Source organism: Neolamprologus multifasciatus, chromosome 16, assembly GCF_963576455.1.
Source record: "Neolamprologus multifasciatus chromosome 16, fNeoMul1.2, whole genome shotgun sequence".
NCBI lineage: Eukaryota > Metazoa > Chordata > Actinopteri > Cichliformes > Cichlidae > Neolamprologus > Neolamprologus multifasciatus.
The window spans coordinates 16,626,432-16,646,209 of NC_140454.1; the positions used below are offsets into that span (position 1 = coordinate 16,626,432).

The following is a 19,778-nucleotide window of genomic DNA, read 5'->3' on the forward strand; positions in this document are numbered from 1 at the left end:
GGTCGAGGTACTCGGTACTTTATATTTGCAGTAAATACAGCATTTTAAAAGCAAAACATTGTTAATTGAGTCCCACTCTGTGACAGCATTTTGGATGTGCCTGTTCCTTTGTTTTGATGTGTAACAACTTTAATGGCACTTGAGAGCTGTGCTTGTATTTCTATCAACACTTTGAACTGCTTTCATCAGAAGCTGTAGTTACTGTAAATTCATTTGTTTATTTAAGTTCAATAAGTTCAAGTTGTCCTTGCACAACTTGTGTCCTTGTGCAAGGACACAAGTTCTGACACATCAACCATTCATATGTAACAACAGATGTATTACCAGTAAGTCACAGAAGCTCACGCAGACAGTTCAATACAGCAGTCAGACACTCAGAACAAACATTCACACCAGACGTCTGTGAAGGTTCTCAGTCATCCAGGTCATCGTAGGAGCTTGGAAAGAAAAGCATCTGGTGGTTTCGGGTGAGCTCATTGTGAAACCTGGCCAGGTTTCACAATGAGCTCACCCCTCATTAATCAGCACCTTAATGTGGTAGAGTCGTTTGTGTGCCCCAGTGAATCCATGAGCTATGATGTTGGGAGCAATTTGCCCCTGGTAAGATCCCCAGTTCAAATTGGTGATGGTGAGGTGCCCCTCCTGGAGCCAGACTCAGAGTAGAGGTTGGTTGGGAGCACCTCTGCCCTCTAAACTCTTTTGTTGTTGTTGTTGTATGTTTTTCACAAAGGTTTCAAATCATCAAACAAATTTAAACAGTGGACAAAGATGACACAAATAAACACAAAATGCAGTTTCTAAATGAAAGTGTTTATTATTAAGCTAAGCAATTAACTTAAACCAATAACTGGTTGGGACACCCTTAGCAGGAACAACTGTAATCAAGTCTTTGTGTTTCCTTGTGTTATTTTTGTCTAATATTAAAACTTTTTGATGAATATTATCAAATATCTTAAATATTTAATTGTGACAAACATACAACAAAATAAGAAATCAGAAAGCAGGTGAACACTTTTTCATACAACTGTAAATGTAGCACTGTCTGTGAAACTTGGTTTAAGAAATAGGTGCTTGAAGTTTAAGAATATGTATAGCAACATCCTGTCCTAGTACAGATCATTATGTCACCGGGTTCTGTCACTAGTTAGCTAACATAAGCTAATGGAAGTCTATTTGTCACAACCAAACAGACAACTCAGTGATGTAATATTCTGTACTGGCACAAGTTGGTGCTAATCAGAAACTTTAACTGTAAGCACTTATTTCTTCAATCCAGACTGACAGACAGTGTTAAATCTATGCCAGTTTTTGAGAGCAGGGCTCCATGATGTAAGATGTAGACTTTAGGCATGTAGTGTTTCATGTGCACTTTAAAACACTGGTTCAAAAACTGTGGGTCATAATCTGCTGGAAGCCATTGCGGTAAAACCATGGATCACCAGGGTGGGTGAGGGGTTTGGGACTGGGGTGAAATGAAGGTGAACTGATATGTGTTTGTATGTTTGTTTGTTTGTTGATTAAATGTAAATTTCAACAAAATAATTTAAAAGCATTTACACATAGTCAGGCTATGTGTAAATGCTGTGGTAATTCTATGTGTAAAAATTTTAAATTGAATTTTGTTTTTGAATTGTTGTTATTATTTTGTGTTACATTACTGATTTTTATCTAATCGATTTTACTGTTTTCTGCAACATGTTAAAAAAAGGATCCCTTTCATTTATGCTTCTACAGAAAGGTACCAGCATTATTTTGTTTGTATATGTGATACTGTATCACCCAAACAAAAGAACAGGCATTACTCACAGATCTCAGTTAAAACTCAGTCAAGGCATGCCACAGGAGCTCACTGTTCTCACAGCTGGCCCAGAATACTAAGCTACTTATCACTGAACTGTAAATCATTAAACAAAAGGCACCAAACTCAGGGGATAAGCCGGTGTTGTGTCTACAAGTAATGGAAGGCTTAGCAAAGAACCAATTTTAAATGATATCCTCACAAATGCATTCACATGACCAGTTAATCATTCTTACAGCCTTCTTCTGTTTCACACCCAAGTCCAATTTAAAAACAACAAACAAAATGTCTTTAGGACTTTACAAGTATCACAAACAGACGGGTGAATGGGGATGATGAAATTGGTACTGTGAGATTATTACACTGTCTTATGTTACATTATAACTCTAATCAAAGAGTTGCTGAATCATCGTATGACTATAGGCCACATTATACCTCTGATTTAAGCTTAAGAAAGCATTATAGTTTTAGGTTGCACTATACTCCTGAGTTAGAAGAAGGTGAAAATATTAGATTTATTTGACTGATTTGTATTACATTATACTGCTGATTTACTGTGAATGAGTTACACTGTTTTATGGTCCTTCATGTTGCTGATTTATTCTGATCTATAAAGAGAATACTGTTTGCAGAGAATCATGGCCTTGTTTTTCTGATTGTAGAAAGAACAGAGCGTACTGTACGGGAGCTTCTCCCCCACATTAGCCAGGAGCAGAAAAACAGGGAGCCAAGGTTCTAACTTAGTCTCAGTGAGAGATAGAAAGAATGTGGATATTTAGGTTTTGTGCAAAGGCTATAAGAGTTTGAGTAACGGTCCGACATTTTGAGATCTGCTGTGACTCTCTCTGTGCACATCTCCCATCCGGATGATTGTATTGCTCATTGTGTTTGTATGGAATAATAAGAGTGTATTGATTAAAGTTATTGTTAATTGAGCATTTAAAATATCAGTGTTGTTCTTCCTTCAGCCCAAAGATCAAAGAATTGGGGTAATTTAACAGTACAAATAGGAAATAATATAACCATCTCTTTCAATAATTTTCCATTATTTTTTGCATTAAGTATTAAAGTCAATAAAACAATAAAATATATTGTTAGCCATGTAAGAGAAGCAGATATTACAAAGAGGAAGTGACTGAATCAAAGCTTTGAGGATGGAATCTCATCTGTGGATCAATACTGCCCTCTAGTGGACACATTGCAAAGAGCACAACCATCCTTTATTAAACCTCTGGTGACAGTTGGAACAGGAAGGCACAAACAAGACACAAAAGATAACTGTTTGCCTTTCCTAGACTGCGCTGTGCACATTGAGGAGAATGGCAACCTCAACATTGAAGCTTACTGGAAGCCCACACACATGGACCAGTACCTCCTCTTTGGCTCCCGTCACCCTCTGGAACACAAACTTGGAGTAATTAGGACCTTACACCACCGGGCAGAACATGTTCCCTCTAAGCCTGAAGGGAAAAAGAAGGAAAACACACATGTAAAGGAAGCACTTAAAACATGCGGTTATCCTTATTGGGCATTTATAAAGTCAACAAAGAGGCACAGAACAGAAAATCAGACACCAGCGAGGGAGGATAAGAAAGACAGAAGCAACAACATTGTCATCCCCTATGTAGCTGGTGTATCAGAGAAATTCAGGGGAGTTTTCTCCAAGCACGACATCCCGGTGTACTTCAGACCCAGCAACACGCTCAAACAAAAACTGGTTCACCCGAAAGACAAAACTCCAAAACACAAACTAAACAATGTGGTGTATGCTGTACAGTGTAGCGAGGAATGCCCAGACCTCTACATTGGAGAGACCAAACAGCCACTTCAAAAGCGCTTGGCACAACATAGAAGAGCCACCTCCACAGGACAAGATTCAGCAGTCCATCTGCACCTAAAGGACAAAGGTCACTCTTTAGAGGATGCCAATGTTCACATTTTGGGCAGAGAAGACAGATTGTTTGAAAGAGTGAAATAAGCCATCTATTTACTGTGAGCAAACATCTTTGAACAGAGGCGGTGGCTTACGACACCGACTGTCTGCCATCTATAATCCAGTTTTGAGATCCCTTTCCAGCAGCCTTAACGCCCACTCACACCCTGAGCCATCTGACCTCAGGAAATCAATGATAGGGTGGGGCTAGGTTTCACAATGAGCTCACCCGAAACCCTGGCTGATTGTGACTCACACCTGTTTTCACATCTTGGCTCATGTGATTAGGTAGAGGATCATCAGGGGGTCATTTGTCTCTCTTTGGGGGGAAACTCCCACTTGGATTAAATCTGGGACTCTCCACAATTTGACCCTTAGAAATGAAGAAGCTTCTCGGATGAGAGGTGAAACGTCTTCAAGCAACTTAAAGAAGTCCAGATGCTTTTCTTTCCAAGCTCCTTAGATTTGGAACAACACAACATACAACTTAGTTCACAGATTTGCTTTGTCCAGGGTTTATTTCTGGGATTTCACACAACCCAGGATTAAAATCATAAATTTACAACTTATGAATGAAATGTGCTCTATTTGGAAGCAGCTGCCCCTCCCCTTTCGACAGGTTGTGTGAGAGACTGTAAATAATCAAACTGTAAATTATCAATTTTATATTGTTATTGATTCCTTTATTTTACCCCTAGTCCTAAAGTGTATATTTATTTTCTTACTCTTCTTAAATTTATTGTTTGCTTACTTGCACTGCTGTAACTGGTGCCTCGTCATCTCGTGTCTCTATATACTGTAGACTAGAATGCCTTTATTGTCACTATATAGTTGTACAATGAGATCCAGAGCATCTCCTACTTGGTGCAAACATGCTGGGGGTGGGGGGGTGGGGGGGCTGCATTACAGCAGCAAGCAGGCACACCGAGGGCTGTCGCGCTCACTTTTCCAAAAGAATTTCTAAAAAAAAAATCTTGGTGCAATTTATAAGTCTGTACCATAATGTCTGGTGTTTTCGTGTTTGTTTTCTTTTTTATTGTTTTCAGTGGCGGTCCTAGCCTGTTTGGCGCCCCGGGCGAACACTCCCTCTGGCGCGCCCCCCCCCCCACACACACACACACACGCACACACACCGCCACCCCCAGACACACACATACATAAAGCATATCAAGGATTATACATTAACATAAAACTGTTGTCGGAACCATACTGAATTTCGCCAGAGACACACACACACATATGAAGAGAGAGAGAGAGTATAGTATGCAAATGGCTACCAAACAGCCATCATAATTCATCATACAATGAGAACAGGACAAATCAACATTTAACAATGACTAATTAATATTAAAATCTGTAACATAATGTATTGTTTGCAGTTTAGTGTGTTACTGTTACTATTTTTATCATTTCTTCTTGGAGCAGCTGTAATTCACATAATTTCCTTAGGGATTAATAAAGTATTCTGATTCTGATTGTTTCAGGATGACCTGCCATGATCCAATGACACATCTGCTTACCTGTATCATTTGTTCGTTTCTCCTCCTCTTCTTTTCTCTTTTTTCTAAACTGAGCACCTGATGGCTTTGAACTTTTCTTGTCCATCTTCCATTTGTTTTAATTTTGCACTCCAGTATGAACACCCATCCCTGAACTCGAGGATCACCACAACATGATCTAACACACCTACACCTTAGTTCACAGATTCACTTTGTCTAAGGTGTATTTCTGGGATTTCACACAACCCAGGATTCAAATCATGAATACATGATGGTCTTGGATTTACATCATTATGAATGAAATGTGCTCTATTTGGAAGCAGCCCTCCCCTTTCGACGGGTTGTGTGTGAGACTTTAAATCAGCAAACTGTAAATTATAAAATTTAAATTGTTATTAATCCCTTTACCTCTAGTCCTAAAGTGTATATTTATTTTCTTACTCTTCTTATATTTATTGTTTGTTTACTTGCACTGGTGTAACTGGAGCCTCGTCGTCTCGTCTCTATATACTGGACTGTATGTAGCGGAGATGACAATAAAGTTTTACTTTGACTTCAGCACCGAGCAGGCGCACCGAGGGCTCTCGCGCTCACTTTTCGCGTATAGAATTTCGAAAAAACATCGGTGCAAATTATAAGTCTGTATCATAATGTCTAGTGTTTTCGTGTTTGTTGTTTTGTTTTATTTTGCGAGTTGGTTATTAGACGCTGCTCCAGCCAGCCAGAGATTCCTCCGCCTCCCCGCCCTTCCCTCCCTGTGTCGCAAGCAGCAGGTGGGGGAAGCAGAGCGAGTGGATTTTTGTGTTTTTTCATTGGCAATTACAGCGAGAAGTCATGCAACGCTATTTTTCCCTGATAACTTGTCGTTTGTTGCTAATATCTGCGCTTCTGTTTGCCAGAGAAGCTGACGGTATGTAGTTTGTTTTCTATACCTCGATAGGCTGCGGCTGAAGGGAGATAATCTGGCGGATGTTACAACTAGGGGTGGGTTTTTATAATCGATTTATCGATTAAAATCGATTCTGGCTTGGATAACGTAAAATCGATTCATTAAAATCCTGAATCGATTTTTTAATAAAAATTTATTTTGCCTGAAATGCCAGAATCTCAGGTTAAACCTCACAAAATTTCAACAACCACCAAACAGCTAAAACAGTAAATGAGAGCAGGAACACGGATTCTGCACAAAGACTTAAACACACAGCGCAACCCGCGGATCAGAATCAGTTAGATGTCGCCTTTCTCACGGTCGGGGCTGAAAGCCGACAGCTCGCTGATTCTGATCTGTCGGCGGCTCCGCGCTTTGTGTTCACGCCCTTTATGCGCTGATTCTAAAGCTGTTAGTTTGATGTCTCTCCAAACAATATTGACCGAACCAGCAGCAAAAGAAGATCCAAACTACCCTTCACATAAACATCGTCATGTATTCACTCTGACTTTTACTGTGTTGCTTCGACCACGTTGCACATCTCTCTCTCTCTCCCCCTCTCTATCTCTGTACTGTTTTCTGCATTATTCGCTTGCTTGTTACGCACAAGTCTACCTTTGTTTACAGCGCTATCGGCCGACTTTTTTTTCTTTCCGTTTTATATACTTCCGAAAAGAAAACCTAATTTCTGCCGTTCAATACTGAACAAATTTAAACTTTTTAAAATTATACAAAATGCAAAACGCTTAGCCGTGTCTCTAATAAAACCGCTGCAACTTCAGAGGTAATGTTCATGTGTTGATTAATGGATTTCTTTTGTTTTTGATGTACTGCAGAACATTTTTATAAAATCCGATGCCAGGAAAATCACCTTCATGTTTTTCTGTGTTTTAACTTCAGCTACTTTGACACAAAGGCATCTGCTGTGATGCTCACACCTTTGATAAAGTCTTGCGTGTGTCAGCTTCCTTTTTATAGATACAAAAATATGTAAATGTACTGATCTGAATTATAATATTTCTGACTGTCAAAATTTCCCAGATTCAAATCGAAGTGAATCGAATCAATCGAATTAAATCGAATCGTGGATCGAATCGATTCTGGACCTTGTGAATCGGAATTGAATCGATTCTAGAAATCAGTGACGATACCCAGCCCTAGTTACAACTGAAGGCTGTCCAAATCTGACAGCGAAAAATGTGGGACTAGATAACGTGAGTGAAGGGAAAACAGACTAGAAATGAAAAACCGGGTATGACGAAGTTAAATTTAATCCGAAACAGCAGTAACGCTTTTTATAAAGTAAAAAAGTGAAAAGTTCAAAAACTTTTATATTTTGTTCACATTTTTTCGGCGAATGCTGATTATGTAAGACAAGTTTATCTTCAGCTGAATAAATTCAATTGAAGCCAGACTTTACAGATAGGTAGGAACCTGGAAGGTTTTAGATTAATAAGGTAAAACAAGTCAAGTAGGTTTTTAAAAGTAGTAGTTGGTAGCACGTGGATTCTTGCGTATGCTTTAGATTTTCAGTGTATTTTGGAGCTACTTGTTGAACTTTTTACGATTACCCAACAGGTTATTTTTACTTTTATTTGTCTGAGTTTGGTAATTGCGCAGTTGTGTTTATGTCGGTCACATTTTGTCTGGTAAATGGTATTTTGAGTTTTAATTGTCTTTATTGTACTGTGGTTTGTTGTATTTTAATTATATTGTGCTTTGTGGCCTACAGCTACTAAAACTGTTTTGCTAGTGTTTTTTCTTTTGTTCCTTTTGTTTGTTAGTACAAGACAAAAGAGCTGTTGGAGGCTGGTAACTTTGCAAGACTGAATAAAGTGACTGTTTTGAGTTGTCACCATGGTGCTTGATTTGGAATAATGTATGAAATACCCTGACACCCATTAAGTCCGCACTAGTGACAAATATCTCATCCTGATGCTAAAGGAAGTGGCCGTACCAACGTTTCTAGTTCTGCTATATTGAACTTGGAAAAATGTGTTTTTATTGTATGAAGCCTGGACGCATTGTAGCTGAGGTTTTGAACAATTTATCCTAGATGGACTTGAAGCTGTAATTTTAAATCTGTGTAAAGCAGACGTGAACTGTGGTCACGCCAGCATCTAATCAATCCAAGTTATATGGTTTATTAAAATAATCAAATTACAGCATTTACATTTATGTTAGACTACTTTTAATTAACTGCTTTAGCTGTAATTTTAAATCTGTGTAAAGCATCTCCTCTCTTGTCTCTTATCTTTAAGCTGAGGTCTGATCTTAGTGTTTCATGCTCTTAACAGGTCTCCAGGTGATTGGTGGAAGTGTGACAGCGGTTCAAGGAGGTACGGCCATCTTACCGTGTCATGTCACTGATACCAATGATGACCTGACACAGATTACCTGGCAAAGGAAGACTAGAGAAAACCCTCATAATGACAATTTTATTACTATCCAACCCAGAAATGGACTACAGTTTGTCAATGGACGTGATGATCGATTTAAATATATCGGGAATTTTAACAACAGAAATGGAACTCTCCAGTTATCCAATGTTGCCCTGAAGGATGAAGGCAGCTACACGTGCATCTTCACCCTGTTTCCAAGTGGAAATCAGAAGATTGGGATAACTCTAAACTTGCTCGGTATACAAATGAAATGTGTTTTAAGATATTCTAGGTGTTTGCATAACCGATGTAGACAGAGTTACTTTTACTGTCATGCTTACATGTCAACTTATTTGTGTGCTGTACATCTCCTAGTGCCTCCTTTCACAAGTGTGATGGACAATCTTCCCCCTTTGGGCACAGAAGAGGTTTTATTTGCTACCTGCTTGGCTGCTGGATCGAAGCCTCCTGCAGAAGTGAGGTGGCTCACTGGTGCTTTGGGAGACAAAGTGAGGACAACAAAAAACTCCACCCAGTATGACAACGGTACGACTACCACAGTCAGCTCTCTGTTTGGTGTTCCTACAAGAAAGATTAACGGTCACCAGGTCCAGTGTGTTATCAGTGGTGACTCCCTGTCTGCAGAAGAAACCCTGGCCTTCACCATACAGGTCTACTGTGAGTATCAGCTGTTCATGGAGTTTATTATTTTTCCTCTTTTTTTTATCACTGTTCATTTAAGAATTTTAACAGTTTAATGAAATCATTAATAAAGTACACCAACACACCCAGGATCAATCTCAGCCTGTTTTATACAAAAACAGACATAAACATTCTCATATTTCTGTCTTTGTTCAGGAGAAGGGATTACATTTGCGGTTGCAACCTTATCTCTGCTGGCATGACTTTGCCTCTGTGTTAAGTCTCTTAATGTTAGGTTGTCACAGCAGATGGCGAGAATTCCTCAAAAACCGGAAAGACTAAGTGACGACATTTAGACTCGTATAAAGGGTGTTGTTACACCACTATTGCAAAAGATGAGATCATGTAATCATTGGAGGCATAACCAAAAAATACAGTGAAGTCATACCACAGTAGTTATTCCAGTGAGATGAAACTATTGACTTTGAGTCCAGACACAAGTCTGTTTCTTCAGTGACTGGTACTACAATACTGGAATATTTGTGTGCAATGTGGTTCTATACATGCATTCTTATTAGATACATTATTAATATAATGTATGTCACTTTTTGTCAGTTGTTCCGTAATTTTAGTTGCTCTCTCTCTGCAGACCTTCACCTCTCAGTGCAGATAAACTACTATTTCAGATATTCAGCCTGTCCTGCAGAGTTTCTGGCCTGAGGTTATGTCATACTGGTTCCTGCATGACAAAACACCATGTCACTAAGTAAAAGCTGTCTTCTCAAGCTAGATGATGAGTTCAATTAGCATCATTCTCTTTCTAGTGAGAAAATCTGTGCAGTTCCCATAGGTTCAAGGTTCTTTATTTGTCACATGCATAGTTATACAAGTATAACACACAGTGAAATGTAACCTGAAACTCTCCTCGACTTGTGCAAAAATCGCAGGGGGGTAGAGGAAGAACATTATATATATATATAATATATACATTAGGTATTATCAAACAAGCAATTTATATGTCAAACTATGAGTAAAATTAACTGAGGCTGTTTTGAAAATGAAGTATTGTGTGCTCTTTTTTTTTTTTTTAGTGATGTTATATAACTGTGATGTTCTGTTTCTGCTGGAATTCCCCAAAAGATCAAGAAACCTAATATGTTGGTTTTTAGTATAAAGTGACTGTACATGAGCCGGTGACACCTTTGAATGTGTTTGAAAGGATTAATCTTTGAAACTGAATGAAAACCAAGATTTGTGGTTTTGCCTGACGTGACAGGGTTCAAACATGTATGGAACATTATTTCGGAATGATTAGTATTTCCTTAGTTCGGAATTTACAGGGGTTTTTTTTCTTTGTTTTTTGCAGTTTCTCCTACAGAAGTGAAAATTTCAGCAATTTCAGAGGATTCATTTGAGTGTGTGACAGAAGCTAACCCAAATGCAAAATTCACCTGGATCAGGTAAAGCAGTTTTAGTAATGGTTTCAGTTGAAATATTCATTTAAATGCTGAGAGAGAAAGAGACTTGTATTTAGAGGCACGTGTACACATGTGGGTAAAAACTGTTTTTGTAGTGCTGGCAGTGAATTTTGCAAAATAATCTGCAGACTATGATATCAGATGAAAGCTCAGTGTGAGTACTTTAAGCACATAATCTGCGATCTGATCAAAATGTCAGCCAGTTAAACTTAATTGCTCAGTGATTTAATACCCTAAAAAAAATCCTCCACCTCACTTTCTCTCAGAAGCATAATGTTCCTCATGTTCAGTTTGTTAAGAAAATCACATCCATGACATGGATTTAGAAAATGTATGCCCACGCATATGACAGAGAAAGGAGCCATTTTTCTATTAATGCAATCCTTTTAGAAAGTAAAGAACTGGTGCTGTTTTAAAACATTTATGAGGTCATTCTTTTCTTAACGATAAGGTACCATGGAAAGTTGTGTTATTGTTAGCTGACCTGGCCAGAGGACCGGTGAGCTCATGTCTTTGTCCTTATGAACAGTGTTGCCAACTTAGCGACTGATGGGCAAAATTACGTGCCAAACCATGCTACCTTTGTGAATGTGACCTACAAGCATACTTAAAGGGTAAAATGAAGTGGCAAACCGTCCTGGCTTTATGAATATGAGCTACAAGCATACTCGGATGGGCAAAGTTAAGTTGGCAAACTGTCATACCTACTTACATTTGTGCTGGAATGACTCTGTCACAGGAGAAATGTGCATAAACTACTTACAGTAGGACGTTTTGCCAAAGTAGGATGGTTTGTCAGAACACCGGTATCAAGCCCGGATAAAGGAGGAGGGTTGGAATTATGACATTAAAAAAAAACAATAATTGATAAAAGAATTTAATTTATAGTTCTAAATATATTCTAAATGCATTTAGGTAGTTTTTTTACTCACTTTATTTCTGTCCCACGATCAATGTTCCCTCTAATTTTTCATGTGTCTGAGCAAAAAATAAAGAAAATTTAAAAAACGGAAAAAAAAGAACAGGCAGTTACTTGAACCTGCAGCTATTCCGCATGCATACTTCTATCCCATTGGTGTTATCCTAGAAACTGAAGAGCAACTGGAGGGGAACCCAAGGATATGATTCATTGATAGCGACGTCACCTTTTGACATTAACGTCATTCATACCAGTATTTTAGGTACTGTTTTTTTTTCTTGCCGATGCTATCAAGATTCGACTATTGAGATTTTATTTTTCTAATCTTTTAGCCAATAGCCAGAGAAAAGATAAGACTTTCAGTTATACGTGTAACTGATCCACCTTTATTTGTATGAACAGGGATTACATTTGAGAGACCATCAAGTGTGCTGCTTTTCCATAAATTGCCTCACTTTCATCTTTAATTGATATCGTTGTATAAACTATATAAACCCAGTTTATTTGTGTATAGTACATATATAATGTGGTTGATAATGTAACTTTTAGATGGTTTAACTCTGAACTATAACTACTTTGAAGTTATAGGGAGGTCACTTCAGGTTAATACTGTAACACTGGTGTCGTCGGTAATGCCATTGTCTTGACCGCTAGAGCACGTACATGATGACTCTAATTGGATGTAGGATTTTCCATGTGTGAATGGGAATACAGAGATGCTGCCCATGTGTCCAAAGAAAATTAGATGGACTTAAATATTGCTATTTAATACATATACCAACAGTGAGTCAGTATTGTTGTGACAATTTACAATATGCAAAATGGAATAAAGTGGAATAAAGTCTGCAACACGGAAAGAGCTATGGTCAAGCTATTTATTTCTGGGCAGGAGAGCCAACACACACATCAAACATCACAGTTCACAGTCATGCCTGCTCTGCCCTTCGGATGCTTTTCTTTTACCCCTCCACACACAACTCTCTGTATCTTTAGGTCCCACGGCCTTTGGATGGAGACCTAAAAGATACTCCTACTATCTTTTCCCAGGAAGCTCCTGGCGCTGGCTCTGAGTTTCATCCTTCTGAGCAAACAGTTAGCAGATAACATAATGAAACATCATTACGACGTCATACTGACACACACACACACACACACACTTCACCTAAGCATACAAAGGTTATACCAAACCCTACAGTGAGATTTTAAACACATAAAGTCTAAATGTGAGGATAAACTAGAATTTTGCATAAGAGCTCTATTTAATTGTTGTTACAATGTCCGGACAATTACATTAGCCTTTTACTGTTTTTAGATATTGCTTCCAAATAGTTAAAAGGTTTTTGTGTTTAGTTAGATCTTTATAAGTCCAAGTTTTTGGATTCAAACTCAGGGCTATATTGGTGTTGGGCAACAAAGCTAACAAGACTGCGACCGTGTTACCTTGCTAAAAGTTTTCAACAACTAGAGCTTAAAATTCATAAAATAATTCTTATTCAACAGATGATTATCTCATGTTAGGGTTGGGTGTAGAATTCTTTGTTGAAGTAATAGCAGCCAAGCAACCCAAGACCATTTAATTTGTTCATGATATGAGGATCCATGAGGTAGTTTAGACATGGTTCCTGGATTGGTGTTGGTAAAAAAAACTAAATGGTAAGTTGTGGAGAGAAGCTAACTGGTGGAAGAGTATTAGCTCCAGTGACAAAGACAAGAATTGTTCCCAGCTTCTGTGTTTCCACTTAAAGTAATGGAAAAGCAGAACAGTCAAAAATTGCATTTAAAAACAAAACATAAACACAGCAACACAAAATGCTTAAAGCATTACATTTACCTGCTGCATCTGTTAGGTAGGCTCTTCAAAAGTAATGAAAACTGCTTCAGCATGCCCTTTATTGCTACTAGATGTAGAAAGGCAGATGGTAAAGGGGCTCTCAAGGAGGTCAGCTGTGAACATTGATGATTAATTTGTCTTCTTGGCTTTTCAGCCAATCACAGCAGTACAGACACCCTGCCTTGCATTTTCACTATACTTTTATACACATACCCATAAGTTATGTGTCGGTCGATATATGGATGCTGCTTTCCAAAAAATAGCAACTAAACAAATAATTTTATCAGGTGGTTCTGAACTATAGAAATGCCAGGTCTTCAGGGAAAGCTGTTTTCATGATGTATGATGTTCATACTTAAAGTTGGGACATTTTTAAATGTAATTGTTGGTAAGAAATTCACTATGTTCATAAAACAAAAGTGGAATTACAAATAACGTGATTTTTTTCACATACTTATAAACTCTTTTCACATTAAACTGCACCAGTGTCACTCAGCGATCTTTGGCTTCTCTCTCTGTAGTTCACTGATGATCCATTAAATGTGAGGAATCCCTGGCCAATGCAGTGCTTTAAATATTTTCAAGTTATATTTTTTATTCTTAAGTGGCTATATATTTTTTTCAATACTTGAGAGAGCAAGCTCTTTCTGCTAGTGTTAATCATGTGAGATAAATGAGAATCAGATGTGGTGAAACTGAATCTTTTATTGTCTAATATCTGAAATTGATGTTGTTTAGCTGCATTACATTGAATGCTCCAATCAATGCTCCCAAATCATTGAATCATCAATCATTGAAGACAAATGTGTAGACTGATGTACTTTGAACAGATTTAGCAGGGCTCTGCTGATATGCACAAAATACAGTGGCATGAAACTTTACACAAGATTTTCTTCAAAAAAGCAGAAATTAACATGAAAAGTGCCATTTACTCTTATTTTTTATACAAAATCTTAGTGTGAGAAAGTAAAGATCTATAACAAAGAGCTTATAACTGAAATGTATTTGACTTTTGGTACAACAGTTTTCTGCTCTCTCTGTACATTTCATGTTGAGTCTCATTCGTGTTTTTCTAGATCTGGCCAGTCTTTGCTGGAGTCTGCTGTCAAAGTAGACGGTGCAAACCTACAACTGCTCAGCCTGACATCTGATCTAAATGGACTCTATCAGTGTGAAGCATCTAACGCATATGGAAGTAAACACGGTCAGCTCTATGTGTATGTGACATCAGGTGAGGTCTTAGCTGTTACAGTTTGTTCAAATCTATCTTTTGTTTCTTTCTTTTTTTTTTAGATCTGAGCTTTTTGTGGATGTTGTGATGAATGGTTGTCTGATGCTTCACCCAGTGCAACACATGTTATTAATACATGTTATTCTGCCTCACTGACAGAATCTCAGAGCGTGTCCTAGCTTGTGAAAGCTTTTTTCAGGGTCATATCAAGTTCATCTAATTTATTTTTGTACGTTAAAACTTGAAAATACAAGGAAGTTTTGAATGTGAAATATAAAACTAAGTGTTAAGGAAGTGAGAAAGAACAATATTTAATTTCTTTCCCATGATATTGTTTCTTCTTGTGTCCCTGCAGGAACATGCCGTGTTGCCTGGGCATTATTTCTTGTTTTGCTTTCCCTGAATGTTGGGGCTGCAGCATGGTACTTTTATAAATCTGGACTTTTTAAAAGGTACTTTGAACAATAACATAGCTAATATGTGGTATAATATGTAGTCATTCTGATATAACAGTATATGGACATAATGGACAACTGGGTCTAGTAATCTTTGGTAAGTAGAAAAGGGTAAAAAATCAAATGGAGGTACAGTCCAGACTCAGGTTTAATTCAAGGGGCTGGAAAACAATATAAACGTCTTTCTTTCTTTTTTCCTTTTTGGACAAATCAAAATCGTCATTCTTTGCGGTATGTGGGTCATGTGTAAGTTGTGTGCAGCCATGGGCCAGTTGCAGACACACTGCTGGTCCTGTGCTGGCCCAGAACAGTTTCAGCTCTGGCCCCAGATGTCAGCCTAATGTGTACCTTAATCTAGCCATGTAATAACAACATGTGCCGGAACATAATAGTGCAAAAGTAACATGATGAAACTCGGTTCAGACAGTGAATGGACTGATTCTTTTATAGTGCTTTTTCTTTCCCCCTCATTACTCAAAGTGCTCTATACAACATGCCACGTCAACCCAATAGAACACTTTCTAAGCCCATTCATGCACATTAATACTGCGGATTGAATCACTAACCTTCTGAGCTACAGCCATCCACTGGCAAAGATGGGTAAACCCTCACTAGGTTTTGGATAAAGTGTACACTCACAAACCTGTCCAACCTAGCCCATATCTGGATGACATACCACTCACCATGCCAGAAGTCAACCAGCAGTGCCGGCTTGATACCAGATCCGGGCCAGACCTGTTGCTATGTGGGGTGTGGACTAACCTAGAAATGAAACAAATAGGGCCTGGGAGATCCTACTAGGGGGAAAAGCCCCCCGACAGAATAGCCCCCTGGGATCTCTGGGACACACAAACCCCTCCACAACGATAAGGTAGCGATTCACGGAGGGGTCTTTCATTTTAAGCTCTACCATTAACGTAGTTAAAAACCTTTTTAGGGGGTTTTTCATGCCTTTATATTGCACAGACAGAAGCACTGGATGCTTCAACAGTAAGACTTTAATCAATAAGACTAATGCTGCCCACACAGATGCTGGAAGAATCAGAGTGGTGATCAGTATTATTTTTCTAGTGACTGTGTTGACTAATGCTACTTTAATGACTTTATGTTTTGGGTGGTCTAGCACTATTGTGGTTAAGAGGTTTAAACAATGTTGTGCATGTCTCTCCTCGTATCTGCTTTACTGCAAGTTGTTCTTTAACTTCCTTTGGAATCTTCTAATAAACATAGTTGAGCCATTGCTTAGTTTAATAACTAAAGGGTCGACCATGAAACTGGTGCATTAACTTGACATTTGCAGATGTTCATTCTGAATTGTTCTTAAGAATAATAGGCTGTAACTAAGCTGCTATTGAAAGACACATTGTAACATATTTCTAGCTGTTTGCAGCATTATCAAGGGCTGACTACTTCTTAAAGCAACATATTTCATAATTCGTTCTATTAAAAAAGTATGTTGCAATACCACAGGTAGTTTATTAGTTGATGATCTGTATAAATGACATTATTATTGGGAGTTGAGTCTCTCTTGCCTTGGTTGTGATTAGTTTTACTTGAATTTAATGTAAAACTCTATTATCTGAGGTATATTTATAGTTTTAGTTATGCAAAAGGCATTTTATTAAATATGCTTTTCTTGAGGAAACAATTTCACGCAGCTGAGAAGTTAAAATAATAATTTTTCCATTACTATTGTCTAGGATATTAAACGTTTATAATTATAATAGTTTTATAATATTAAACGTTCATTAGCAGATAAACTGAAAGTCTTTTCATGTTCAGTTGAAATTAAATGCAATTTTGAATTAATCTTCTGCCCCGGCTTCCTCTAACAGCTGTGGGAGCAAATAAGGGACAACATCTGGACCGATACCTCCACCAACGTGTCATTCCACAGTCAACTGGTAAACATACAGATGAATAGATGGAGGTATTTGGTAACTTTTCCTACCCGCGAATCCCTTTTATTTTGTGATTCAGGTTTTCTAAATGTTTTTGTCTTACTTTAAAATTGCAGTAATTGCATAAATACACGCAAAACATTGGTAACTGACTCCCACTCTCCTTGCATGTCACTCCCACTGCCACAGCATTTTGGATGTGGCTTTTACTGCCTGTTCCTGTTGTCATGAACAACTTAAGCAGTATTATTAGTACTGTTTCCACCAACAGTTTGAAGTGCTTTCATCTGCAGTTGGCTGTTGATAGCCGTTATATTAATGTGGTTACAGCTGTTTTTGTTTTTTCCCATCTGCTTATTATTACTACCCTTCATGAAGGGTAACAATATTAATTGTACATTTTTAGGTTTAAAATGTACAGTACCAGCACAGGTTTAGACACACAGCCTGTTCATATTAAACAACAAATGTATCAGCAGTACACCACGAAAGCCCACGCAGACAGTGGGTTATAAACAGCTCGCAGACAGTACAAACACTCACACCAGACAACTCCTTGAATGCAGTAATCTGTCTGTCTGGTGTATAATTGCTACTGAGCAACCAAAGCTGAGGGTGCAAACACTTGCTCTGTAATTTCAACCAGTATCATTAGTATATAATTTTATAACTATGCAGCCCTGCCTTTGTCCTTTTTATTAAAATAAAAAGGAATCTCAATCACTCATCAGGGACTTTTTTTATACAGATAAAAGATCCTCCTTTTTCCCAGATTTATTATTTTAGGGTTTTTTTATTAAATGGTAAATGGCTTGTATTTGTATAGCGCTTTACTTAGTCCCTAAGGACCCCAAAGCGCTTTACACTACATTCAGTCATTCACACATTCACACACTGGTGATGGCAAGCTACATTGTAGCCACAGCTGCTCTGGGGCACACTGAATTAAAATCTAAGGTCTTATCCTGCTTAAATTTTTTCATTTAACTATCTATAAGAAACATTAAGTCTGAACATTTTCCAGGAGAGTTTAGTTAGAAAGGAGAGGTTTCTCTGATCATTCCTTAATCTTGATCACTTAGCGTATTATTTTTGCTAAAATGAGTGTTCTGGTCCATGAGATGGTAATGAGAGACCGTGCCAAAAGACTGAGTATATGGACTGAAGGCCTGGAAATATTATGGTACCAGATGCACACTGCTGTTCAAAATCTTGCTTCAGAATACTTACTGAAAGTATGAATAAACAGGAAAGGAACAGTTAAACAAGCAATTTATGATTTCAGTCAGATCAAACTGTCTAGTTAGAAAGGGTAAACCCCTGGAATCCATTTCTGAGGAGCTCTTCAGTGGACCAACCACCTTCTGGATGGCCAGTCAAAGGCAACCGCCTTGATTGTCTGATCTCAAATTGCGTAATGTCAGGGAAACCCTCTGATCATCTGCTTTGTGTTGAGTTCATTTCTTATGAGTATACAAACTTGAGACAGAAAGCAAAGTCAGGAAATACAGAGTTTATGACATGTTCAATATCAAAATCAAAATAAAGTCATGTATTACAAGCACTACAGTAAAACACTGAGTTTCCAAAATGCACTGCAATTTCAGCTGCTAAGTGGCTTGCCACTTTTTTCCAGTGTGCTCTTACCTTTCCATTTCGACAGCAGGCAGGTTTAGTTAGACTTTGACTCATTTTGGAGTCTGTTAGATAGCTTTGGTCTTATCACAACTCCTGACACAACAACAGACGAGGATAAATTGTTTCCCTTATTTCATGTTGTTTTCACAGACCTGTTGATTTCCTAGTTGAACTTTTGCACATCCGTTTTAGGTACGAACTTTTACTGCAGTGAATGATAGAGATACCAAATTTTTTTTCTGAGGAGCATGACTTTTGACCAGAATCTGACCAATCAAGTCATTGTTGCTAAATCAGTGTTTAGATTTAGTCTTAGAAGTAAATAAGTATTTAGAAGTAAGTATTTTTTGTACCTCCATATTTTTTACTAAAACATATTTAGCTGTCTTAATCCTTCTTAGCATTCGATGCACTTGTATATGTATTTTAACTGTACACCTTGAGCTATTTTTCTCTTGTTACTGAAGTGTAGACAGCATTGTTTTTATTTTTACACTAATGGTTATTTGTTACATTTGACCTTTCCACAACCTTACCCAGTAAAAATGTCTTCCCTTTGGCATCATATCTTTACACATTAAAATTGTGAGGTATTACTTACTGGTGGCTTCACAAAGACACTGGTATAAAAGCATGGATTACCTGGGGACAAACTGAGGTGAAATTAAAATAAATTGATATATTTTTTTTGATTCTTTGTTTGTTACTTTTGTGAATGTCAATAAACAGCCAACAGCCTGGTTATGAGTTAATGTTGACCTTTAACTACAGGACTTGCACCTTACTGATTGTTAATGACTTCCTGGGATCAACTTTGTAAGACAGGGCATAGCAGAAAATTTCTGAGAACCACTTTGTTATGCTATCACTACCATATACCATACTCTGGTGTCTCAAATGTGGCAGCTTTGCGTAAAAGATTAAATAACTAAAACATGGTCGTTGGTCTGCATTGTAAATTGATTTGTTTTTTATTTGTCTTAAAAGTTAAATAAACCTGCATACATATATGTTTTTTAAAATGTTTTTCTTCTTTTTTTTAACGATGGGGTGATTTCCAAAGACCTGTTAGTTGAAAACTTGGCGTATTTCATCATGGTGTGCAGTACAATTATGTCCATAAATATCTGGACAGAGGCACAGG

At 37.8% G+C, this 19,778-nt stretch overlaps 1 protein-coding gene across 1 annotated transcript; it reads left to right on the forward strand.

Annotated features, from left to right (window-relative positions):
- Positions 1–5,757: 5,757 nt before the first annotated feature.
- On the forward strand, positions 5,758–19,656 carry LOC146500568 (nectin-3-like). The gene is made up of 7 exons (XM_085134709.1): positions 5,758–6,140; positions 8,456–8,797; positions 8,915–9,217; positions 10,548–10,641; positions 14,486–14,640; positions 14,996–15,092; positions 16,931–19,656. The coding sequence occupies exons 1-7, from the start codon at positions 6,065–6,067 to the stop codon at positions 16,944–16,946; spliced, it is 1,083 nt and encodes a 360-aa protein (XP_084990835.1). The 5' UTR covers positions 5,758–6,064; the 3' UTR covers positions 16,947–19,656.
- Positions 19,657–19,778: the final 122 nt, after the last annotated feature.